This window comes from Orcinus orca, chromosome 16, assembly GCF_937001465.1.
Source record: "Orcinus orca chromosome 16, mOrcOrc1.1, whole genome shotgun sequence".
Classification (NCBI taxonomy): Eukaryota; Metazoa; Chordata; class Mammalia; order Artiodactyla; family Delphinidae; genus Orcinus; species Orcinus orca.
Genome location: NC_064574.1, coordinates 61,682,591 through 61,708,303, shown reverse-complemented (window position 1 = coordinate 61,708,303; position 25,713 = coordinate 61,682,591). Strand labels below are relative to the sequence as shown.

The 25,713-nt window shown below is 41.3% G+C and overlaps 1 protein-coding gene across 5 annotated transcripts in view; it reads left to right on the top strand.

Annotated features, from left to right (window-relative positions):
* PARN (poly(A)-specific ribonuclease) overlaps window positions 1-25,713 on the top strand; it is a 167,423-nt gene that overhangs the window by 24,903 nt on the left and 116,807 nt on the right. For all 5 annotated transcript variants that reach the window (XM_033428761.2, XM_004270162.3, XM_033428759.2 and 2 more), the window contains exons 13-18: window positions 3,097-3,174; window positions 7,508-7,551; window positions 9,094-9,136; window positions 9,872-9,947; window positions 11,980-12,090; window positions 12,398-12,467. In XM_033428761.2, coding sequence (XP_033284652.1) covers window positions 3,097-3,174; window positions 7,508-7,551; window positions 9,094-9,136; window positions 9,872-9,947; window positions 11,980-12,090; window positions 12,398-12,467 — 422 coding nt within the window. The remainder of the gene's footprint in view (window positions 1-3,096; window positions 3,175-7,507; window positions 7,552-9,093; window positions 9,137-9,871; window positions 9,948-11,979; window positions 12,091-12,397; window positions 12,468-25,713) is intronic.

The following is a 25,713-nucleotide window of genomic DNA, read 5'->3' as shown; positions in this document are numbered from 1 at the left end:
TTTGTATTAATTTTTCACCCAGAGAAAAGTTGCAAAACTGGTGCAGAGTTTCCATATATCCCTCACCTAGCTACCCCAATGTTATTATCTTACATAATATACGGTTATCAGAACCAGGAAATTAACATTGCTACAATATTATGAACTAATTTGAATTTCACCCTTTTCCACTAAGTCCTTTTTCTATTCACAATTCTATCTAGGATCCCACATTGCATTTACTTGTTATTTCTCCTTAGTTTTCTGCAGTCTGTAATTTTCTTTGTCTTTTATAACCTTGATATATTTAAAAAATATTTATTTATTTATTTGGCTATGTCAGGTGTTAGTTGCGACATGTGGGCTCTTCCTTGCGGCACTTGGGCTGCTCTGTAGATGTGGTGCATGGGCTCCAGAGCGCGCGGGCTTAGTAGTTGCGGCACGTGGGCTCTCTAGGTGTGGTGCGTGGGCTCTAGAGCGCACAGGCTTAGTTGTCCCAGGCATGTGGGATCTTAGTTCCCTGACCAGGGATCGAACTCATTCCCCCTGCATTGGAAGGCGGATTCTTAACCACTGGATCACCAGGAAAGTCCCAACCTTGATATTTTTAAAGAGTGTTGACTGTAATTTTGTCAGATGTCTCTCAGTTTGGATTTGTCTGATCTTTTCTCATGTTGGATTGAGGACATACATTGATTGAGGCAGGAATACCACAGAAATGACGGTTCATGATGTTGACCTGAATCACTTGGTTTAGGTGATGTCTGCTGGATTTGTGCACTGTAGAGTTACTGTTACCTCTTTTGTGACTGATAAATATTTTTGGGGAGATACTTTGATTGAGATAAGGAAAATCCTGTGTTTTTTTGTTTGTTTGGGGTTTTTTTGGCCGCACCACGTGGCATGCAAGAGTTCCCTGACCAGGGATTGAACCCTTGCCCCCTGCGGTGGAAGCGCAGAGTCTTAACGACTAGACCACCAGGGAAGTCCCGAAAATCCTGTTTCTCCTCAAGCTTTTGCCTGTGACCGTAGCATCTGTCGGTGGATCTTGCCTGCAGCCATTATTGCTGTGGTTTTCTAGTGGCGAGTCTGTGTTTCCCTCTTTCTTTCTCCATTCGTTCTTGGAATTCTTCTAGAAGGAAGAGCTGTCCCTGCTCCCCTGTTCATTTGTTAATTCTTTTAAAAAATTTTTTGGACTCAGGGAAATTTATTTCATTCTACAGATTTTAATCTACTTTTTTTATTGTTTATTTTGGGGCTCAGATGGTACCACCTTGGCCATTGGAGTTTCTTCAGGTTGACTCCCCCTGGAACAAGCCCCCACCCTTTTCTGAGCACGTCCTTACTTTCTGACATCACAAGATGTTCCAGACTCATCTTCTGTTTTCCCTGCCTCAGCTGTAGAATCAATGACTTCTCCAAGGAGCCCTGGTTCCTTTTATTGGAGAATGGTGTTTCGAAACCAAGATCTGGTCCTGGGCTACTACTGTGGTGTTAGTGCTTCTAGTTCCCCTCACTGGACAGAGCTAAGAATGATACACGTGTGTAACCATGCATGTATACACACATTGATATTTCCATGTCTGACATATATGTATATATATTAAAAAATGCCTTTATACTGATAGACCTCAGATTGTAGTCCAATACCACAGGGTTTCTTTTCTTTTTTTAAAAATAATTAATTAATTAATTAATTTTTGGCTGCGTTGGGTCTTCGTTGCTACGCGCGGGCTTTCTCTAGTTGCGGCTGCGGTGAGCGGGGGCTACTCGTTGTTGCTGTGCTTGGGCTTCTCATTGTGGTGGCTTCTCTTGCTGTGGAGCACAGGCTCTAGGCGCACAGGCTTCAGTAGCTGTGGCACACGGGCTTCAGTAGTTGTGGCTTGTGGGCGCACAGGCTCAGTAGTTGTGGTGCACGGGCTTAGTTGCTCCGTGGCATGTGGGATCTTCCCCGACCAGGGTTCGAACCTGTGTCCCCTGCATTGGCAGGCAGATTCTTAACCACTGCGCCACCAGGGAAGCCCAGGGTGTATTTCCAACCTACTCTCTTTTCTTATTTGTACATTTTTTTCTCCAGCATTGGGAAATGCAGTTCTTATTATATGCTGTTTTCATAGTTCTGTTCTTATCAGCCTCCTTCAGTGTTGTTGAGGGATTCATTTATAACACAGTTAGGTTCGTCTTTCAGGTTTGTATTCCATTTTGGGTTCCTTCCACGTCTTCTCTGTGGTTTTAATCAATATTTGGTATTTTAGCATTGTATAGGTGTTCAGAATGTGCCCACACACTGAGCCAAAAGGACGGCTTGTCTTTTGGATTTGGGAGATTTTGTGTAAAATTATTTATTTCAAATAATTATGTTTAGCTCTGTGAGTCAAGGAGTGTTACTCTGAAGGGCCACTGGGACATAGTGAAAAGCTCCACTGTAGTGACCAGATGCTTTATGTTAAAAATGCTGTCACCTGGCTAGCTAAATCCAAGTTGATATTCCATTTTCGTAGTTTAATTTTTATCAAAATGGACCAATTTATTGCACATATATTATACCTTACTGGTTGAAAAGCAGTGAATTTCATTGGAAATATTTCAGAACGAGCCCCATGAATTTTGACATAGATAATGAAGGAAACGAAAACTCATTCTACTTAATAAAATTAGAAATTAGTTATTTTTACCTTTTAGCATTGTTATGAATATATCTTTTGGAAATAAGTGAGTTGTTTTAAAGAATACACTCCGAAAATAGATATTTGGAGTTTGTTGACAAATTATTCGACAGTTCAAGGTACCTAGCATTTTCAGTTACTTTCTTGAGCTCTTCAATAAAAATTTTACTACTGATTCTTGTGGGTGGCAAGATGAATAAAAACCAGAGGAAAAAAATCAATGAAATCAAAGTCTTTTGGAGTTTTACTTTGCATTTTGGATTGAACACCAGAAGAGGAATGAAGTCAGCCCAAATTTCTATATTTGCATATCTTTATACATTTTTTTTTCCTTAGTGTCAAAAAGTAAGTTTAGTACAAAATCCTTATGGAACTGAACCATACATTTCACTCTCAAGTCCTGATATAATTTTGTACCAAGAAGTCTTTTCCTAATCTTGACTTTTTTTAGGGGAAACTTGTCATTGGACACAATATGCTCTTGGATGTCATGCACACGGTTCATCAGTTCTACTGCCCTCTGCCCTCGGTAAGTGACTTGTCAGCCTGTTTTAACAATTCTTGAGTCTTTATTACTGAGAAAGTGTTCTCTGCTGGGTGCCATTTCCTTGTCTGCAGCATGCTCCCAGAGGGACAGTCTCCTGAGCTTGGTTGTACATTTTTGAAGATATATGCCTACAAGCCATTTTAAGGGATCTTTGGTCATCTGCCATTGCCGGAGCACGGTTAAACATTTGTTTCGTCGTGGCACCAGTGGTTTGCTCAGTTAGTGCTGGGCGGGGGTTTCCTGGGCCGCAGGTGTGGTCTTCTAGTTTGGTATTGCTAACAGGAGAAATAGCAGGGCCGTTGAAGGTGGGGTGGTGCTAGAGGTCATCTAGACTGGATCAGGTTGTGCAAAAGTCTTGCTTACCTCTTTTGAGGCTGCTTCCCTTAGGTTCTCTGTTGACCTCGGTGTTTTTTTTTTTTTTTACTCTTGGAGCCAGGCCATCTCAGTGCACCAAAGCATGAGCTTTGGGAAAAGAGCTTCTCTTCTATCTCCTCCTCTTCTGCTCCTTGACTGCCCGTGGCCTCGTCTCATTTGCCCCTCGTCACTCTGTCCTCTCCTCTCCTGTATTTTCTCTCCATATTTTCTGTCCTTTAGTCATCTCACCCACTTCCAGGACTTCAGCTGAAGACACCCACATCTTTTTCTCCAGCTGGGATCTCTCCTCAGATCTAGGTCGTAATTCATGCTGGACCCGACATGTGTCTACCTGGATAGCCTTCAGAATGAGAGGTGTTTAAAATTCACATGCTGCAAACAAGATGTGTAACTTAACACAACCTTTCTTTCCTTTAGTCTCCAATCCAGTTCTTTCTCCTGATTCCTTTACTATAAATGATGCCCAGTCACCAATACTGTTTTTAACATCAGTTTTGACCCTTCTTCTGTGCCCCAGATTTGGCCAGTTACAAAATACTGGCAATTTTGTCTCCGGGCTGTCTCTCACATCTGGATTATTTTCATTTCAAGTAGCAAGTAGCCTTATTTCTCATCTGGAATTAGCAAAAAGAATCCAGGCAGGATTCTCTGTCTTGCTTTAACCTTCATCCCATCCTTTAAACCAGAGGTTGGCAAACTTTTTCTATAAAGGGTCAGATAGTAAAATATTCAGGGCTTTCCAGGCTGGACAGTCTTTGTCAGGACTCTCAACAGTGCCATTGTAGCCTGAAAACTGCCATAGAATGCAGTGCATAAACAAATGGGTGTGGCTTTGTCCCAGTAAAATTTTATTTAAAAAATAGGTGATGGGCCAGATTTGGCCTGCAGGCCATGGTTTTCCAACCTCTGCTTTAAACTACCACCAGATTAATCTTTTATGACTTCTGGATTGGGTGATACCTACTTTAGAGTTCAGTGCCTTTTATACATCTGCAAAGCCTCAGTTACTTCATATTTCTTACGAGACATCGTTCCATCAGCATCTTGATTACTTTTCTTTGGAAAAGTCCAACACAGCACAGCTCTGAATACAGCGGGTCTGTTGCTTCCCTTGTCCTATTTCTGCAACCTTCAGATTGTCCCTGCTTTTCATAACAACTGTATCGCCCTCTGGGACTCAAAGACATCATAGTTGTGAGTCTCAAAACAAACATGATGGGTGTGAATTTGCATTGTGTACATCTAAAGAGCTAATGTTAATTTCAGATCATTCACTCCTTATTGGCCGAATGGTAGCAGTCTCTCTCACGACTTTTTGACCTTTAAAGCAGTGAAGGTATCTGTAAGGAAAGAGGAAAGTATTTAATACTGTGTTTATAGGTGTTTTGAACACCAAACAGAGCTTGGCATGTAAGATGCATTAAATATTGATTTAACAAATGCGAATCTTCCGACTGTGTCAGTTTTATAATCTCCTGATGTATGGCTCTGTTCACATCACTAACCCTGCTCAAAATTCTGAATTAATCCCACATTCTTTGTTTTTCTATACAGTTGATTCTTTTTAGCCTGGCATAGCAAGCTTTCTGTGATCTGGCCCAGCCTTCTTGTGTAATCTAGTCACTCGTTACCATCCTTATTCTCAGCAAGATTGGCTCATTCTCGTTACCATCCTTATTCTCAGCAAGATTGGCTCATTTTTTCCCCTGGAAAGTGTCTTTGTATGTCTTTGGTTTGGGTATATAATTTCCTCCAACTTGAATTTTCTCTAGCTTTCCTCAATGTTTGCTATATATGGCTTTACCTGTCTTAACAAGGTTCAGCTTACGCCTCTTCTGTGAAGTTTTCCCTGCCTGCTGCCTTGCCCAAGAAGTGATCTTTCCTTTCTCTGAACTCCCACAGAAGTTCAGAGAAACTTCTTTTTGTTTGTGTACCTCTTTTGTTGCATAAATTTTATCTTTACAACTTACTCCCCTTTTCCTTCTAGGTGATTTGCTCCTTGGACAAGGAATATAACCTTTATTTTTTTTTTAATTTTATTTTTCTTACTTTTTGGCTGCATTGGGTCTTTGTTGCTGTGCATGGGATTTCTTTAGTTGTGGCGAGCGGGGGCTACTCTTCATTGCGGTGCACGGGATTCTCATTGCGGTGGCTTCTCTTGTTGCACAGCATGTGCTCTAGGCGTGTGGGCTTCAGTAGTTGTGGCACTCGGGCTCAGTAGTTATGGATCGCGGGCTCTAGAGCGCAGGCTCAGTAGTTGTGACACACGGACTTTGTTGCTCTGTGGCATGTGGGATCTTCCCAGACCAGCGATTGAACCCATGTCCCCTGCATTGGCAGGCAGATTCTTAACCACTGCACCACCAGAGAAGTCCTGGGCAAGGAATATAATTTTTTTATTATCCGTGTCTAAATGCCTAGCATAGCACTTAGTATGTAAGCACTTAATAAATGTTATCTTGAATGTAACTAGTTTTGAATCAAATTCTACTAGAAAGAGCATATGATTTGTTGCAAAGTAGGAGGTGGGTTAGGATAAGCAGTTTCATCGCTTGCTTTATTACTCAGGTGACCTGAGTATGTTATTTAACTTCTTTGTGTTCTGTCATTGTTGGAAGGAGAAAATGGTTTTCTTCCATCTACCTTTAGAAGAAGCGATGACAATAAAGAGCAAGACCTATTTAAAATGGTAGAACTTTTACATATGCTGTTGTCAAATGTTGCATTTAAAAGTATACTAAAGAATCCATATTTGGGGACAGGCTTTTAGGGGAGAATCTCCTTTTAAAAGTCTTCTTGGTATTTCATTCAGCATGACCTTTTAGAAGGCACTGGTTTAGAACTCTACTGTATGCTGGCCGTGGAAGTTGCCATAATTCTATTTTTTTTTTGCTTGTGAGGCTTTGTAATGGTATTGAGAGGTTACAGTCTTTATTGCATTTTTGTGTGACTTAGCATTGAAACCACTTATTCATGTATTGTTCATTAATTTAATGATAGCCATTGAAAAGCTGGTAAATATTTCAAGCTAGCTAAATAGTCTGTATTTACAGGCTTGAAAAGCTAATGGGAAATGGCAGTTGCCTATGAAGCATGAATAACACTGAAGAGAAGTATAGTTACAAAGGGTCAGGAGTATGACTGCGCAGTACAGTGTGGCAATTATGTATGTAAATGAGTTAATTCAAAATGAGAGCAATCTCATTTCAGCTCTAGACTTCCTGAGCAAATAAACTTGGGAAATGAATTGTCTAATTTAGGCACTTGCTATTGGTGCCACTTAAGCAGTTTTCTGAGTAGTTAAACAAGAATCATGTGTATTGGAAAGTCTGTGTTTTAGTGGCCATTTTAACCAGTATTTCAATGGTGTTTCCATTAAAAGTGTAACTAATTTACAATATGTCTATTTCCTGCATGAACTGCTTTATTTTATTTTTAAAAAATTTTTAATGACGTATAGTTGATTTACAATGTGTGTTAATTTCTGCTGTACAGCAAAGTGACTTGGTTATACATATATATATTCCTTTTCATATTCTTTTCCATTATGGGTTATCACAGGATATTGTGAACCATGTTATTTAAATAACTCTACTAGTCTCACTATTATGATGAGTTGTGTAATAGAGCTATTACTGACAGTTTTCTACATATAATAGAAACCTTTTTTCCCCTCCTAATTCAGCCATAAAATGTTCATGTTTGTCTATTTTGGTTATGCAGAAGTTTAATATCAGGTCATATGATTCCCAGTCAGTGAGGAAATTGACAAGATTTTTAGAAAGTAATTATTAACGAGATATGGGCCTGACAGTTTAGCATAAAGGGCCTGTTTGAGGTATCACTGTTTGAGAAGAGAGCTATGGGACTTTAAATATTTATGTTTTAAATATTGTGAGTGTATGAGTAAAATCATAACAGGTCATCCTCTTTTTTTTAGGACTTAAATGAGTTTAAGGAGATGACAACATGTGTCTTCCCCAGGTAAGCTTTCTTTGAGGATTTGTCTTTCATTTATTTTTTTTATTATTATTTAATAATTTATTTATTTTTGGCTGCGTTGGGTCTTCATTGCTGCACGCAGACTTTCTCTAGTTGTGGCGAGCGGGGGCTACTCTTCCTTGCGGTGCGCGGGCTTCTCGTTGTTGTGGCTTCTCTTGTTGCGGAGCACGGGCTCTAGGCATGCAGGCTTCAGTAGTTGTGGCATGTGGGCTTCAGTAGTTGTGGCTCATGGGCTCTAGAGCGCAGGCTCAGTAGTTGTGGTGCATAGGCTTAGTTGCTCTGCAGCATGTGGGATCTTCCCGGACCAGGGCTCGAACTGTGTCCCCTGCATTGGCAGGCGGATTCTTAACCACTGCGCCACCAGGGAAGCCCCTGTCTTTCATTTAAAACAGTCATCAGGGCATCCATAATACAAACAGGTATTCAGTGATTTATTAAAACCATTAGGTCATGATGACAGTCCCATTCACATAAGCTGGGAAATGGCTTAACAGCTCTACCTTTGTGATGGTTTGCTTTTACAATTGATGATTGATTTTGTTGTTAAAAATTAAAAATCAGAAATGACCTGAGGGTGAAAATGGGCAGCAGCTGCTTTTTTCTCATCCCACCTCCCGTCATCTGAGGAACTGGTGAGGTCTTCTTGAGTTGACTCTTGTCTTTCTTATATGTCGGGTGAACCTTGTACTGGTGAAATGTCCAGTCGAGGGTATTCAGTTGACTATTGGAGACAGTTGAATGTATAGTTGGACAGAGTTGAATACATCCAGTTGAGAGTATTCTGTAGTCAGTCAAGAACTGTCTGCCTAGAGAGTTTCTTTTTCTCAACTTTAAGTCAGTGCCTTAATCTGATAATGTCCACGGTTAGTACTGTGTGTTCTGATAGGTCCATGTCAGCCACATGGAGTCCGCAGAGCAAGGGTCTGCGTCTGAGGACCTGTCTGAAGAGGGCTGGTGGACAGTTGCTGTTTCAGCCAGGCTATTTCTGTCCTGTTATCTGCGGTGCTCACATTTATGTGAGAACAAACAGTTTTCATATTAGTGTCTCTTTCTTTTTTTTTTTTTTTTTTAGTATTCCAGTGTCTGAAGCAGAATAGTAAGAAATAACAACAATAGTATGAAACTGCCAAATGCAAATTTTGACCCTCCAAGAAATTATGTCATACAAATCTGGGTAGTGGTAGGAGATGGTAACAGCTTGAGAGTGTTAGACCTGCAACAGTAGTTGATCCATGTAAAAACATATGAGGATATTTAACTTACCCTTGAGGTCAATGTAGCCCATGCCTTCTCAGCAAATCTAGAACTTGTACTCTGGGTGTGGACTTTCCCACAGTCTCTTGATGAAGTCCCTGGATGAGGGGACTGAGTCCTCATCTAATGTAGCAGAGATGCCAGCACTAGGTTGGAATGGCTGATGTGCTTAATTCCTCTGTCCACTTTTAAGACTTTCATTTGAGTAAAATACATTTTGAACATTGCTATACATTTTGTTTACCTTATTAAAAATTCTTTTGCTTTTAGACTCTTGGATACAAAATTGATGGCCAGCACACAACCTTTTAAGGTATTTTTAAAATCTGAACTTTCAAGCTATAGTTTGAAATTTTCTGAATTACTGCTAAGAGCTTTGGAATTCTGGTCTATTGAAATGTCATTTTCAAACCCCCCCCCCGGAAAAAAAAAAGAAAAGAAAGAAAGGAACAAAAAAGGAAAAAAGAAATCGGAAACAGACTAGAAATAAATATATCAAAATGTGAATAGCAGTTAGTTGTCTTTGAGTGGTAGAATTTTGGGGTTTTTTTTCTCCTTTATTCTTTCTGAATGTAAATTTTTAATATTATGTAATGTATTTTTGAATAGGTTACACATGCACACACTCCTTCATTTCTTTTCCTTATTTTACATATTTTGGATATATATTCTAATCAAGAGAATTCAGGTAAAAGTATAATCAGTTGCTACTTTCTGAAGTGACTTTATATGGCTGAGTGAAATGAATGCCAGAACAGTATAGCTTTCTGCCCAAAGGTCTGTAGATGTCTAACACATCTGTAAAAACCTTTCATACGGCTGTACTTTCCATATGGTGGAAATTAAACTTGCCGTTTCTCTTTCACATTGAAAAAAACAATGTGTTAAAGAAACACAAAACTCCTGTGTTTCTTTAAAGAACACAAGGGGGCAGTACTAGATGTTTTTGTTTTTGTTTTTGTTTTTTTCCTGACACTCAGTGAATCTCTTTAATGTATGTTGCACTGAGATGATGAAGGCTCATCATTCTCTGCTTACTGGTTTGCAGGATATCATTAACAACACATCCCTTGCGGAATTGGAAAAGCGGTTAAAAGAGACACCTTTCAACCCTCCTAAAGTTGGTGAGAATATAAAATGATCTTGAAAAGCCCCAAACACTTGGTGATAATTACAGATGTCTATCGTAGAAGAAAGGTGGAACTGTTCTAGAAACTACGTATATTGTACATTTGTAGATTTTGGCTAAATTAACTTGCTCATGCCCTGGGTTGAATTACTGTTTTCTGAGTAAAGGTGGTCTTCTAATTCTACATCTGTTTTATGTGAGTAGGATTGGGTCGCCTGTTCATTGAGAAGTTTAGCAATGGAAGCTTCAGGGCCTTTTTATTTCCTAATGCTTGGAATTCTCCCTAAACTTGATGTGTCTTTCTTTTTTATGGTGCTTTGTTTCAGAGGAGACAAAGTTGGTGATTAACTGCAAGGGCTAGAGTGAAAATATGCTTTCTGTCTCAGGAAAGCCCAAGAACTGGGTTTACAGATGAGGAAGGAGGGGCCCCAGCCCTTCCTCCTTCAGAGGTGGCTTAGGCACCCAACAGCAGCAGTGAGGAAAACCAAAAAGGGAGGAATGTTTCTTGGGGGCGGAGATGTTTTGCCACGTCTGGCCATGGCCCCTACCCAGGTATTTGGTGAACCTTCCAGGTGTTACTTCCTTGGTTCCTCTTAGCCTAGTTATGTTGTTTGATACCGTAACTCACATTCCCTTAGCTGCAGCCTGCAAACTTCCCGAGACCTTGATAATAGGACTGATGGTTCAGAAATTGACAATGGAAGGTACTAAAGCAGCCAAGGCTACAGTTATTTGCTTCCCTTTCTGGAATAGTCCAAAACAGGAATTAAGAAAAGGGTGGGGGGGGGGTGTTGGTGGAGGGGAGAAAGCCTAGACCCTTTTCTCTAACTATATAATGGAAATAATTGATTTTGGAAATATGTGTTTCAGCTGGTGGCAGGGTAGAAGCTATGACTTAGTTGGGTCTCATGTTAAAAGACTTCTTTTAAGCTTAAAGTCTAATATTTGATACTTACTGAGTTTAAAGAATTCTTGCTTAAAGAGCACTGTATTGATGTAAAAACAATTGTAGCCTTTTCATTATTAATTTCCACTCATGCTTTTGATTCTGTTGTAACCTTTTTGATATTCATTTCCAGAATGGTTCTAGGAAATAATTATCTATGAGTTATAGTTTTATCCTATTATTTCCGTATAATATTCTGGTAGAGAGTTTACTCTAAAGCAGCTTTCTCTTCTTAGACCTCATTCTCTCAGCATCTGTGTATATCAGTGTGACCAAAGAGTCATGTTATAAAATGGTCTCTCCTATGAAGTGGCCCCATGTTCCAAGGGTAGCATTACAACAAGTTCTGATCTATTTTTGGACTTAGTTGTGCTTTCATCTTTAGATCTGTAAGCTTGGAGACATAGTAAAGGATAGTATTGAATTGAGCTGCCAATCTTGATTGGAGTCTTTTGCTTTTGGGGAGGGTTACCTGGGGGTATTGACAGATAAAAATTACAGAGCGTTTACCGTGTACCAAGCACGGTGTAAGAGCTTTACTTATATTAGCTCATTTGATCCTCACAAAAGCCTAAGGAGGGAGCTTTGATTATCATCTCCATTCTACCAAAATGGAGGCCCAGAGGGGGAGTGATCTGCCCAAGATCACATAGCAAATAAGTGGTGGAGCAAAGATTCAAACTCAGACAGTGGGACGCCAGAGGCCATGCTGTTAGTCATTACTCTGAAATACCTGTTGCGTCCCAATCAGAAGAGGAATCATTGTCACAGAGCGAGTTATGCATGATTGTAAATAGCACCCACCTGCGTGCAGTTGAGAGGCCTATGGCTGAGTCTTTGATAATATAACGGAGGCATTTCTCTAGTCTAGACCAAAGCCCTTGTTTTCAGTGACTCTGTTATCTCAAGGTCTTGTGTGGAGAGAATTAAGAAATAGATAGGTTTCTTTCTGCCTATTTAGGATGTTTCTGCAGCACAGACTAATGCCATTTGGATTTGGCAGGGCAGTGCACTTACCAGTCTTCATGATTTGTGATGATCTTGGGAAAACTGTTTTTTTTTTTCCTTTTTTCCTCTTTAGAAAGTGCAGAAGGTTTTCCAAGTTATGACACAGCTTCTGAACAGCTCCACGAGGCAGGCTATGATGCTTATATCACAGGACTATGTTTCATCTCCATGGCAAACTACCTAGGTACTCACTATACATGTTTCTGTTAGACACACCGTGGTCCAGAGTGGATCTTCCCTGTGTGCCCTTTCCCTGGGATCCACTCACCCCGTGAGAAGTGGAAGGGTTTTGAGGTTGGAGTGGGAGGAGGGGGAGGATGTTAGGGCAGGGGATGGAGAGTACACGGGGAGAAGAACCATCACCGCTTACCTGTGGTGTACTTGGCCTGGGTAAGTACCTTTTACCCTTGCTGAACCATACCATTGATTTAAAGATATTTTTCAGTCTTTGTCTACTTGATTGTATATAATATTCTGCTTTTTTTCATTAGGTTCTTTTCTTAGTCCTCCAAAGATTCATGTGTCTGCCAGATCAAAACTCATCGAACCTTTTTTTAACAAGTAAGTAATCAGGGTCCCAGCCCCCCAGCATTCTCTCACTGTGGAAGAGCCCAGTATCTGGGATGTCTATTAGGGGTGATTGGGAGGTCTAGGGCATTTTTAGATAAGATATTTTTCATCTCTGGTGACTCAGATGTTTTTTGAAAAATAGAAATTGACCTTTTCAAAAATAATTTATTAAATATATTGGCTAAATAAAAGAAAGAAAGAAAACATTATTGAAGGTAGCACATCTCTTCCAAGACAAAGAACTGGTGGTTTTGGAATTTAAATGACTCACAAGGGAGACTGTGTGTATGTGTCTGTGTACACAGTCAGACCTAACTTACCCCTAACAAGCCTTTATGTGTGAGATTATTATTTATGCTTGCATTATTATCTGATTAAATGATGTTCTTTCTAAGATGATGTTGGTTACACAGATGGCTTTTAAGATAATCTATGGAGAAGTTTTGATTATCATTGCATCCCGAGCCCTCATCTGAATGGATCCAATGAAGTAAAAGCTTGCTTGGATACCTTCATTGTTGGAGGAAGTCAGTGTGATTCAGGGAAATGTCTAAGTTCAGAGCATTTCCAAAGAATCTCAGATAGTTACTTCAAAGTGTGGTTTGTGCTTTCTTGGCACAGTTGAGGCTAAAGTTATGGATGTGATCCTCAAGCCGGCCACAGTTTGGCTCCGTGCCAGAGCCCTAAACCTTCATCTTTACCCCAGCTCTCTTCATGGGCTTGGTTCTAGGAGATTCAGGGCAAGCCAGACAGAACAGGGCAGCCCACATCGATCACTACTACCACTGAGAGAAAGAACTGTTTCAGTGTTGGTTTGGTTACATCATTTCCTTAACATTATATGCAGCACTTTACATTTCCATCAGCGCTGCACCGAGTAAGAATGCTGTCTCCTTCAGAGTCTGTATAAATACCAGTATCACAGTGCTTGTTTGTAGGTGACATGCTGCAGAGACAGATGTTAATTCCAACCATCTGGATTCCTATAGGGTTGGAATTTGTGTAGTCTGAGTTAGTGAATTTTATCATACTGTGGCTTCTTATTTTTTTAATCGTCGTTTTTCTTTTCTGTGGAAGTTCAGAGGTAAATGTGTTTGACTTTTCAAAACATCTTTCAAAGAGGACTGGGTAACAATGTAGTGTATATTGAAAATTAAGTTGAATTTTTCTGCATGGGAAATTAGTTCTGCTAACAGTTGAGTTCTAGCTGTGTATCCAGCTCAAAATAGGTTTTTCTTAGCTCTTAATTCTAATTTTGGGGGTAGTGTTTATCTTTGTAAATCTTAGGAAAGACAGTTATGTCATTGACTATGGAATCTGCAGGTGACACTAAATATTGTTTGGATTGGGCCTTTCCTTGCATTTTTATGTTTGTTTTTAAAAAATATTTATTTATTTAATTTTTGGCTGCGTCGGGTCTTCGTTGTGGCATGCGGGATCTTTCATTGTGGCGTGTGGGCTCTTCGTTGCGGTGCACAGGCTCCTCTCTAGTTGTGGCATGGGCTCCAGAGCGCGTGGGCTCTGTAGCTGTGGCACGCGGGCTCTCTAGTTGTGGCTCACATGCTCAGTAGTTGCAGCACGTGGGCTTAGTTGCCCCGTGGCATGTGGGATCTTAGTTCCCTGACCAGAGATTTGAACCGTCCCCTGCATTGGAAGGCGGATTCTTAACCACTGGACCAACCAAGGAAGTCCTGTATTTTTGTGTTTTTGATGTTAAGTTAGTTGTTTAACAATAGTTTCCAACTGGGAGATGTTTACTCGTGTTTAAATATTTAAAACAACAATCCTGCTTCTCCACTAAAATCAGCTTCTAATAAAATCAAGTGATGGATACAAACTGGGTTAGATAGAGGCTGTCTCTAGTTTTATCAGTCATCTGTGTGACCAAAATGAAGAGTAGTCAAAATAGGCTTTGATTTAAAAGTTTAAATAAGACTTTATATATTTCTAGATCAATTTATTATTGCTAATTATGTGCAAGGATATTACTCAGAAGAACTGGGCAGTAAACATATAACTTCACTTTAAATTGGGACTTGTGTCTATTCAGATTATTTTTTGCTGAAACCTAGATGCATATCAAAAATAGTTGAGGATTGAGGAATCCTCCTGTGATATTGCCCTGAAAATTCTTGGCCACTTTGATTTTTTTGCTCTATTTTTCCCCATCTGTAAAGGAAGAATCTTCATCTTCGAAGGGAAAAAAAATTCCAGCAGGATTTGAAGTGCAAAATAAGGACTGTTTTTATTCTGTGTTGGAATAGCTTGGTCAAGTACAGCTATCCATTCTTTTTCTTTTTTTTTTAACATCTTTATCCTATATCCCCTCCCTGTTGCATCTCCCTCCCACCCTCCCTATCCCACCCCTCTAGGTGGTCACAAAGCACCGAGCTGATCTCCCTGTGCTATGCAGCTGCTTCCCACTAGCTATCTATTTTACATTTGGTAGTGTGTCTGTGTCAGTGCTACTCTTTCACTTCGTCCCAGCTTACCCTTCCCCCTCTCCATGTCCTCAAGTCCATTCTTTACATCTGCATCTTTATTCCTGTCCTGCCCCTAGGTTCTTCAGAACCTTTTTTTTTTTTTTTTTTTAGATTCCATATATATGTGTTAGCATACAGTATTTGTTTTTCTCTTTCTGACTTACTTCACTCTGTATGACAGACTCTAGGTCCATCCACCTCACTACAAATAACTCAGTTTCGTTTCTTTTTATGGCTGAGTAATATTCCATTGTATATACGTGCCACATCTTCTTTATCCATTCATCTGTAGATGGACACTTAGATTGCTTCCATGTCCTGGCTATTGTAAATAATGCTGCAGTGAACATTGTGGTACATGACTCTTTGAATTATGGTTTTCTCTGGGTATATGCCCATTAGTGGGATTGCTGGGTCATATGGTAGTTCTATTTTTAGTTTTTTAAGGAACCTCCATACTGTTCTCCATAGTCAGCCATCCATTCTTAACCCATTTAGAAAGTGGGAAAAGCAGTTGCTTCTTTTGACATCTCTTTTTGTGTTAATATTGACCTCATTCTTACTTAAACGTAGGTTTCATTTATGACATTAAACCTTGATTTTGTTACTTTTCTTCAAGATTTCCCTTGTAGAAAAACATCCAGCAGTTGCCGTCAACGTTATCTCAAGTGGTTGGTTTTAGAAAAATCTGTAATTTTTTCCGAGGGTTTATTTGTTTTGGCACCAGACTTTCCTCAATGTAAGCTTAACCAAACATGCATAGCCCTAATATAAATTTGGATGGACATGAGACAATTACACATGCAAATAATATTTTGTTCTGCTCTCACCAGATTTATGTTTAAAAAGTAGACCTTGAGGGGAGATAAACTCCACCTATTTCCACATTATTCTAAATTAGCATCTGGCTGTGTTAGGTGTGCTTTCTGGGGAAGCTTTACTGAGTCAACTATTGAGAAGATCCTGAGACAGTTGGTACTTGAGCAGAATGCAGACTGAATGCAGTACAGGGTGCTTTCTGAGCCCTGTTTGTCCAAGAGAACCTCCCAGCAGGACTTCACATGGTACCATTTGTCTCTTTCGTGGCCTTGGCACCTCCCATATTTCTCCCTTCCTTTTTGGACTCAGAATGAAAGTCCTAAGCTTGCTGAGGGATGGAAATCAGGGTGAGACCACTGCTAATGACGGGCTGTGTGCACTGTGCTCTTCCTTTATGTCATGGGCTCTCTGCTCAGGAAGTGGTTTACCTTCTTTTATGACCTTGGTCAGTTTTCATCAATGCATGGAAAACCAGACTTAGAGAAGAGCCTTTGGTGAAATCTTTTTAGTCTGGAAGGAGCTAAAAATACTCTCTGCTTTTACTTTTTATTGCACCACAGAAAGCACAAAATCAGACTTTTGCCTTAACGTTTTATTAATAGCCATCTGTTTCTGCAAGACACCTTGAACTCTTTTGTAGATAACCTTTTCTGAAGGGTTTTGGGGGAAGGTTATTTTCTATTTACCTCAGTTCTTAGAAGGAGGAAGGAAATGAGCACGTATCTTATTTTGGCTAATTTCTAAGTAGTGGAGTTAAAAAGGAAGAACTGTCTGCACTTTACTGTACAGGATGGCTGCCTGGTGCTTGACACAAGTGTTTTGAATTTGAACAGGAGTCCTGTAGAAATCTGGGTCTTCCTGGGATGACATGGCTATATGTTCTATCTAAGCTGTAGGTGAGGAGACAAACCATAAGACAATTTTGTTTCCTCCTCTGTAAAAACAGGGGTGGAACTATTCCCTTCCCACGGAAGTTATAAAGATCATATGAGATGCAAAAGGATTTTGATAGTTCCTAGAACTTAGTAGGTGGCTAGCATATATTATTTTCCTTTCTTGAAATACAAGAGAATTTAACACACTGGGAGATTCAGAACAGTAGATGTGGTAGCAGAATGTATTTTATGTTTTTAGTTTCATGATAGAGAAGAAAATTTGTTACCATGCAGATATAAAACTGGAGCAAATGTGAAGTGTCCGCTTTTCCAGTACTCACCCTTTAGTGTTTGCTTATGAAAAATCAGATGATGATGAAATATGTCAGATTGGTACATAACGGGAGCAAGATTGCTGTGATATGGAGCATTTTAAAGAGTTTTGTTATTCAAATGAAAATAGCAATTTATGGAAGGTTGTATAGGTATATAAAACAGTGATAAGTATAGAGTGGGAGGAATCATTGCGGCACCTGAAATAAAGCACACCGATACTTTCTCTTTTCCTCCGTGGAAAACAATCATGTTCCAGCAGCAGGTTTTTTCTTACAATACGCATGTGCTTCGTATTTAACATCAGAGAGATTTTAAACTGAAGGATTGTAGGAAAACAAAATACTTAAGATCTGCGCTGAACCTCCTTTCTTTCACTGGTACTGGACAGGCCCATGCTTATTTGCCTCACTTACCAGCACTGCCCTTCACCAGGTGACCCATGTGTCCGGAAGTGTAGACCCTGCTTGTCTCCCACTAGAGTGGTGCCTGACCCCCTGCAGGGAGGCCCTCACCTCACCTTCTCCTGTCCTGCCTGCCCCTCCTCATACAGAGGAGCAGAAGGTACTGGAGCAACAAGAGGGCAATGCTAATCTGTCCTGGTTCCCAGCAATTGCCGTCGGGTTTTAGCATCCTGGGTGATGGAGCAAATGTGTCTTTACTGAGATCCTGTTCAGCCTGGTTATCAATAGAGTCTATTGTTGTTAAGTGTTACAGTAATTCCCCCCATGAAGCTTCCAATTTCCCAACATAAGCAAGAGTTACAACACAGTTTGTGCTGTTGGGAAGCCTAGCTGTGGGTGTCACAGTGCACCACATAATTGGTTTCTATTTGCATTTCACATGTTAGAATCATTTGATTAATTTCTACAGTAGAACTGCTTTACTTCAGGGTATCGTGTAGTAGAGAGCAGTTGTGGTCTTTGGGGTCAGGTTCCTGGATTTGAATCCCAGCCCCAATCCTTATACCTGGGCCCCCTTGGGCAAGTTACCCACCCTGTGCCTCAGCTTCCTCATCTGGAGTTGAGAACATTGGTGCCCATTTGATAGGTGTGCCATCAGGGTGACATGGGAGAATGTATGTAAAATGCACGGTGGCTGGCATGTTGTGGGCCTCAGTTAGCTTGTCACTGCTGTGGGGACGTTTATACTTTGAAGACCTGCTTCTTTGACCAAGTGCTGGGAGCTTTTTGTTTTATAGAAAATACCATATAATCATACCTTTAGTACTGTACACCCCCTATAAGTAGGGCTTTGTATTCAATTATGAGCCTTGATCAGAAAAGGGAGGGAGGGGAGGGAAAAGCATGCTTGTAACTAAATGGTGCTCAGGGAGAAAATTTGTGTGCGCATCTTTTTTGCTTGTTATTTTCCCCCGAGGCATATGGTCATATCTCAGTCTTTGGGCTGGGTAGCATTTTCAGTTGTAGATTTTTACTGGGAGAGGAATGTAAAGAAATAACATTTATAAGTGACCCTTTGAAAGCTCTTTCTTTTTTATTTTTTTAAACAGCTTTATTGGGATATAAATTCACATACCATACAATTCACCCATTTAAAGTGTACAATTCAGTGGTTTTGGTTACATGACATTATGCATTTTCTAAAATTATGGTAAAATATATGTAACATACAATTTGCCATTTTAACCATTTTTAAGTGTACAATTCAGTGGCATTAATTACATGCACAGTGCTGTGCAACCATCACCACTGTCTATTTCCAGAACTTTTTCCTCACCCCAAACAAACTCCATAACCATCAGGCAATAACTCCCCCATTCCCCGTTCCCCTAAGCCCTAGGTAAACCTCTCATCTACTTTTCTGTCTCTATAAACTTGTCCTTGTGTGAGCTGTTTCTTTTTGAGCAACTCATTGCTTCGGTGAGATCTTAATCTATTAAAACGATTGCTATTTTGCAAACACCTGGAGGAGTTTTCTTTTCTGTTTGCGTTGCTGTTTTGGGGAGTGGTGCCACACCCTCCGTAAGGTTTGCTCACAGGCAAGGCAGCAGGGGCCTCAGTCGGGGCCACCTGGGTTCTTATTACGCCGCCTTCTGAAGCCAGCTCTGCTTCTGTGAAGTGGGGGTAGTAAACATCCACCTTGGGGGGCCGCCCCGAGGCTGCAGAGTCCCGTCGGTCAGGCTGCTGGCATAGCACATGGCGTGGAGCGGTTGTGCTGAGTGCGGCTGTGACCGTCACTACAGTGAACTTCCAAGAAGATAAGGTGAATCTCATTTTTCCCGGTACTAGGGACAGTGATAGATAAACAAAGCGGGCTGTATGGACTTACCTCAGATCCTTGGGTGGCAGTCTCTCTGTGTTGACAGGAGGAAAGAGGCAGAAGTGTGTGGTGCCAATAAAATCTTTTTTTTATAGAGAACAGCAACCTAGAAGTCCTCTTAAGAAAGCACTTCCTAACTGTTTTCGTATCTTACTTAAAAAGGTCTTGCAGCGAGGTTGGATTGTGAATGAGGAGAGAATACGTCTCTGTGTGTTGGTCGCACTCATGTGCACTGAGCCTCAGGATGCTGGTGAGGCTGTGTGATTGGTGAGCAGCAGAGTGAAGCGGACACCTCCTCCATTCGTCTGCCACCAGGAGCATTTGTGTTGTCATTTTCCCCAGGAGCCCCCGGTCATGCCAGAGCGAGGAGGTCAGGGGAGGCAGAATGGAGGCGAATAATAGCAGTGCCGGGCTTCCCTGGTGGCGCAGTGGTTGAGAGTCTGCCTGCCGATGCCGGGGACACGGGTTAGTGCCCCGGTCCGGGAGGATCCCACATGCCACGGAGCGGCTGGGCCCCTGAGCCATGGCCGCTGAGCCTGCGCGTCCGGAACCTGTGCTCCGCAACAGGAGAGGCCACAACAGTGAGAGGCCCGCGTACCGCAAAAAAAAAAAAAAAAAAAAAAAAATAGCAGTGCCAATTATGGGACCCTTCCTTTCCGATGGGCTGGCTTTCCCAGGAACTCGGTATTAGCTGTCCTTTAATTTTATGTTAATGGTGCTTGAATACAGGAGCAATGTCCTCTGTCACCTCGGTTCTACCAAAAATGGATCTTGAACCAGGGATAGGGAACGTAGCTCATCACTTGTCCTAAACCAGTTAGAACTGTTGTGGACGCGGCTTCTTTTTTTAAAAAAAATATATTATCCCATTGCTTCTGTCTAACTACCTATCTATCTACGTATCTATTTACTATTTTTGGCAGTGTTGGGTCTTCATTGCTGCACGCAGGCTTTCTCAAGTTGCGGCGAGTGGGGCCTACTCTTCGTTTCAGTGCTCCAGTTTCTCGTTGCAGTGGCTTCTCTTGTTGTGGAACATGGGCTCTAGGCATGTGGGCTTCAGTAGTTGTGGCATGTGGGCTCAGTAGTTGTGGCTCGCGGGCTCTAGAATGCATGCTCAGTAGTGGCTCATGGGCTCAGTTGCTCTGCAGCATGTGGGATCTTCCTGGACCAGGGATTGAACCCGTGTCCCCTGCATTGGCAGACGGATTCTTAACTACTGAGCCACCAGGGAAGTCCCTGGACGCTGCTTCTTAATTATTAAGAGTCTAGGGAGTAAGCCTTCTAATAGAAGCGGAGTCCATTCTCAACCTCTTCCAAATTGTGCAAATTTTGGAGTCAGGTGCCATGAAGAGTAAGAATCACACTGTTACGAACGCTTAGAGCAGCCTCCCAGATTCTGGAAGACTTGAAACCAATTGCTCCCTAGTTTACCGAATGTATTTTTCCCTGGTACACAGGATGTATTTTATCCTCATATCCCTTAACCAAAGCCCTTTATTTTGTCCCAACTCATGTTCATTTTACTTTGGGTTTCCCAAATTACTAGGATGGAAAGAATCTCCAAGGATTGGCTTGGTTTGATTGCCCTGAAAGTTAGTACACTGATTTTCATAAAGGTGAAAGACAAGGCAAGTCTAGGGCACATTATAATATCCTGAAGCCTTTAGTGTGGGGCTTTTCAAGACTGGGAACTTAGTGCTTGTTTCCAAACTAGTTGTTGACTTCTCCAGGGAAGGGGGTGCTTGCCTCAAGCTGATTTTGCCTTACCTAATTTCTGCCTTGCGGTCTTGTTTGCCAAAAAGATTTATCAGGCAAGCTGCTACTGTGGCTTTGTCAAAAGGCTACTTTTTAGAGAAACCTTGAAGGGCACCCACTCCACATACCTCTACTTGGCATGCCAGCCCTGTGGGCCCCCAGGGGCTGTCCACATGTAGGCCCGTTCTAGCCTTGTATTTGCTCTGGTTGCTTTAAAGTACATGTCCCTCTGGTTAATCGTTACGATAAACAAGTAATTTGTTGAGGTTAAAAAAATCAATCCCTGGATATTTGTTTAAACAGCTTGCCTCCTCCATAGCAGGATATCATATTAGTTTCCTATGATTCTTATAACAAATCACTGCAAGCTTGGTAGGTGCCTTAAAACAACAGAATTTATTCTGTCACAGTTCTGGAGGCCAGAAGTTTGAAATCAAGGTATAGGTACGGCTGTGCTCCTTCCAGAGGCTCTGTCTCTCTAGCATCTGGTGACTGCTGGCCCTCCTTGGCTTGTGGCCACATCACTCCAATCTCTGCCTCCATTGTCCCATTGCCTCCCCCTCTTTGTGTGTCCTGTCTCCTTCTACCTTTCTCTTATAAGGACAGTTGTGATGGCGTTTAGGGTCCACTTGGATAGTTCAGGATATGTCCTCATCTTAAGGTCCTTAACCTAATTTCTAGTTATATCTGCTAAGATCCTTTGTCCAAATGAGGCAGTGTTCACAGGTTCTGGGAATTAGAATGTGGATATATCTTTTTTGGAGGCCCACTGAATAGACATGTTGGTAGTGAAGTCAGCATTCTTAGGTATTCCTTGCCTTGTTTTGGCCCTGGCTATGAACAAGTAGGTAATAGTTATTTCCAAGACTATTTAACAGTTAATTTATACGATTCAAGGGTTAGCAGTGAGGGACTGCCCTGCTGGCGCAGTGGATAAGACTCCACGCTCCCAATGCTGGGGGCCTGGGTTCGATCTCTGGTCAGGGAACTAGATCCCACATGCATGCCACAACTAAGAGTTCACGTGCTGCAACTAAGGAGCCAGGGAGCTGCAACAAAGGAGCCTGACTGCTGCAACCAAGACCTGGTGCAACCAAATAAATGAATAAATAAATATTTTTTTAAAAAAGGGTTAGCTGTACTCGAAGAAATTTAGACTAGCTAACAAATATCTTCTCCAACGAACATCTTCCACGGTTCAGAGGATTTCACCTGCATTGACAGTAATTTCTGACAGCAGCCCTGAGGGGGTAGGTAATAGTGTCCCCATTTGAGAGCTGAGGCCATCTGCTGAGGGCCCCAGAAACCGCAGAGTCAGGGATAACCCAGGTCTGTCCGCAGCTGGGAATGGATTCTTCCTTCACAGCAACAGTCTCTAAAAGATACAGTTCTACAGTTAGTGGCACATTTTCTTAAGAGATAATGCTAATATCTTTGAAAGATTTCTTTGTCTCTGTGTTTGGCTTGAGCAGTGATTCTAAAAGACATTGACTTTGACCCTTGGATTGTGGGGGACTGGTTTCCTCTGACATTTTACAATCTGCTGTTTTATAGGCCCTGCGGACGTTGCCTTTGTACAAGGTTTAGTTTAACACTTATTTGATGTACTTTGATATGGTTCATTTGATGGAGACTGTTTACATGAGCTGCTGGTTTTCTTTCTTCTTTCCTTTCTTTCCCCCCTCCTTGTTGCTTGCGTATTTCTCTGCTTGAGAAGGGACATGAGTTGGCTTCGGGACAAATGTCGGGTAATGTTGTATTTGTCAAAACATCAAGTGGCTAGATGGAAATTGCACGCGCCCCACCCCCCGCGTGAGATGGAAATAGCTGGTGCCCCAGTAACGCTCCTGTAGCCAGCGGTTGCCCTCTTATTTTACACGAGAGCTTTAGTGAGCAAAACAAATGAGCTTATTCTGTGAGCGATGTCTGCATGCTTCCTACCCTGGATGATAAAATCAGTTTTTTATAGCGCATAAATATGTATAATGATGAGCCCTTGCATACAAGGTTCTTATGAAGTGCTTTTACTGCTGTGCCCTGAAGGAAATACCAAGACCATTTGCAAGTACAGTAGAGCTGGCAGTCGTTAAAGGTTTCAATTTTCCTTTGGAAGGCTTGGGACTTGGGGTGAGGTACAAATTAATTCACTGCTCAAATTGTGTTGAGATTAGATTTTACTCGACATTTCGGTATTCCAGTCTTCAGTGGTATAAGAGGAGTGCAGTTTTACTTGGAAATCTCTTTTTTTTTTTTGAGGTAAAGTTTTTAGGAAGAGAACTGTAGTCTTGATGAAAGCAGATGAGCAAATGCAAATTTTTACTCATTTATTGAAATACTAGTTTCTAGATGGAAGAATGAGAAGCTTAGAGGCTGGAGGATTTTCCTTTTGCTCAGGCAAGACACCAGAATAAACACTGTTCTCCTTTATGAAGACATGCTGTAACATCAGACATCCTTCTAGATCATTCAGGCCTGTGTGTATGTGTACAAATCTGACCTACGTAAAATAAGCATTCAGACACCTCAGTGTCTCGCTCAACCCTGAGATGTGCTGAAGCACTGGCTTTCCTGATGGTGATCATGGTGTGTGGGGGCAGGTGTGACTGGAAGGCTCGATGCCCAGGTAGCCCAGATAGCAGCTCTTTCTGCACTGCAAACATGGGAAGGTTGTCCTTTTGACCTGTGGCTCTATGGCTCTCTTCTCTGCTCGGTCATCCTAGTTGCCTTCCTCAGTGTACCCAAAGCTCTTCTCAGACAGCAACATCATTTCTTGTATCTGGACTCTGCCCCATCACACAAAGCTATAATTTTAATCAGATCTTAAAGCATCACCAAAAAACCCCATGGACAGCAGGCTCTCTGTTTCACATGGAGGCTTTGGAAGTAGCTCAGGTTAAAGCCCGATGGGAGTGGGTACCCAGCAGAGAGAAGGCAGGAGCCTTTAGTGTAGGGCTTGTAGTGGGAAGCTTTGGATCTGAGTCTGTCTCTGCTCCCATGATGGCCAAGGGTGAGCCACTGGACTTGGGAAAACCTGCTTCCTCATTCCTTGTATGACAGGACTGATGCCTGCCTGTCCTCCAGACACCAGAGGATCAAATGAGGCTGAATGTGCCATAATAAATACTGTTATTTTAGTCAGGAACTTTGTCCTTTAAAAAAGTAATATATATTTTTCCTGACTGAAACACAAATTACCCACTTGTAATTCCACCAGCCAAAAAGAAAAAAAAAAAAAAGCTGTCATTTTAGTGTTATTTCCTACTAGTGTGTTTTCTATCTCTATTTCATTTATTAATTGAGCTGTACTATTTATATAGTTTTGTAACTTAAAAAAATGCAGTAAAGGATTTTACAGAAGACAGTAAAACTAGTGGTTAGCAGCATCATGTCACTCACTGGCCTTCAGTGGTTTGTCAGGTGGATATATCATTGTCCACTTATAACCTAACCTTTGTGTTGGGCCTTTTGTCAGATGCACGTCCACTGCACTGCCCTGGGCAGTACTGGTTTTTCTGCCAGTTGCTTCTTAAAGTGGCCCTCAGTGCACCTCACTGATTCATTGTCTTTCTCTGCCATCAGTTAACAGCATTGGAAAGCATGCTGCTGCAGGAGCAAAATTAAATATTTTGTTTCATTTCTGAATAGAATTATTGGCTTTACACATAGACTCGGTCATGCAGAATTTTAACAAGCTGTAATGATCTTTTCGATTCCCCGAGGATTGAGCCTACGTGCAAAGTATTCCTGATTGACCTTCAGGACTTCCTGTGTGCATTTTTTTTTTCAAAGGATATATCCAGCCATTTCTTTTCCATAGCACTTTATTTATTTATTTATGCCCCATGGCATGCAAGATCTTAGTTTCCCGGATCAAATCTGCACCCCCTGCAGTGGAAGCGCGGAGTCTTAACCACTGGACCGCCAGGGAAGTAGCCCTGTGTGCATTTTTGAATATCACCTTTGCCCTTTTTGCTTTCTTGAGCACAGCTGCATAAAACGGGTTAATACTGGCACTGTTTTGCAATCCTTTTTTATTCACTGGACAACTAGGGAATGGTTCAGATAAGCCATAGTCCAAGGCAAGCTATTGTGTCATCAAAGAATAACGTTTGATCTTAGTGTACTTCTTTTGAGCTGCTCAGTGTGTTTTGTGGTTGCCAGAATCTGGCTCTGAAACTTGTTGGTAAGGTCGGAGAATTTTGATAAGGTTGAAGACATCTGATTCTTTGTATGTATGTGAGTGTTCCTCCTTCCAATGTTGGCCAGCCTTGGGTGCTGCTTTAGTGGTTAAAGTTGGTGATGCTGGAGGTGCTGATTTGTGGCCAAGTCACAGAAAGGGTTGGACTTTTGCCAGTGAGTTGCCAAGAGAGTAGTTTAAGTAATCTTTTTTTTTACTTTCTTCTTAAAAATGAGGAAAACAGCTGTCAGCAATAATTTTCCCCAATTTATCTCTTGCAGAGAACCTAGTTGCATGCCACAGTTCAGCTCCTGGTTTCCGGGAGTGGTGGAAGCCTTATGTTATTGCTTCCTGGATTTCGAGGTAGTCCTTGGTGTTTGTTGTAATCGTTTTGTGTTTTTCTAAGCAAAATGATTTACTGTAAACAAATCATTAAGACTAATACTTTTTTGGACAAGTTGACACAAGTCATTATTATCCAGCTGACCATTGAATCATCATGAATGGCAATT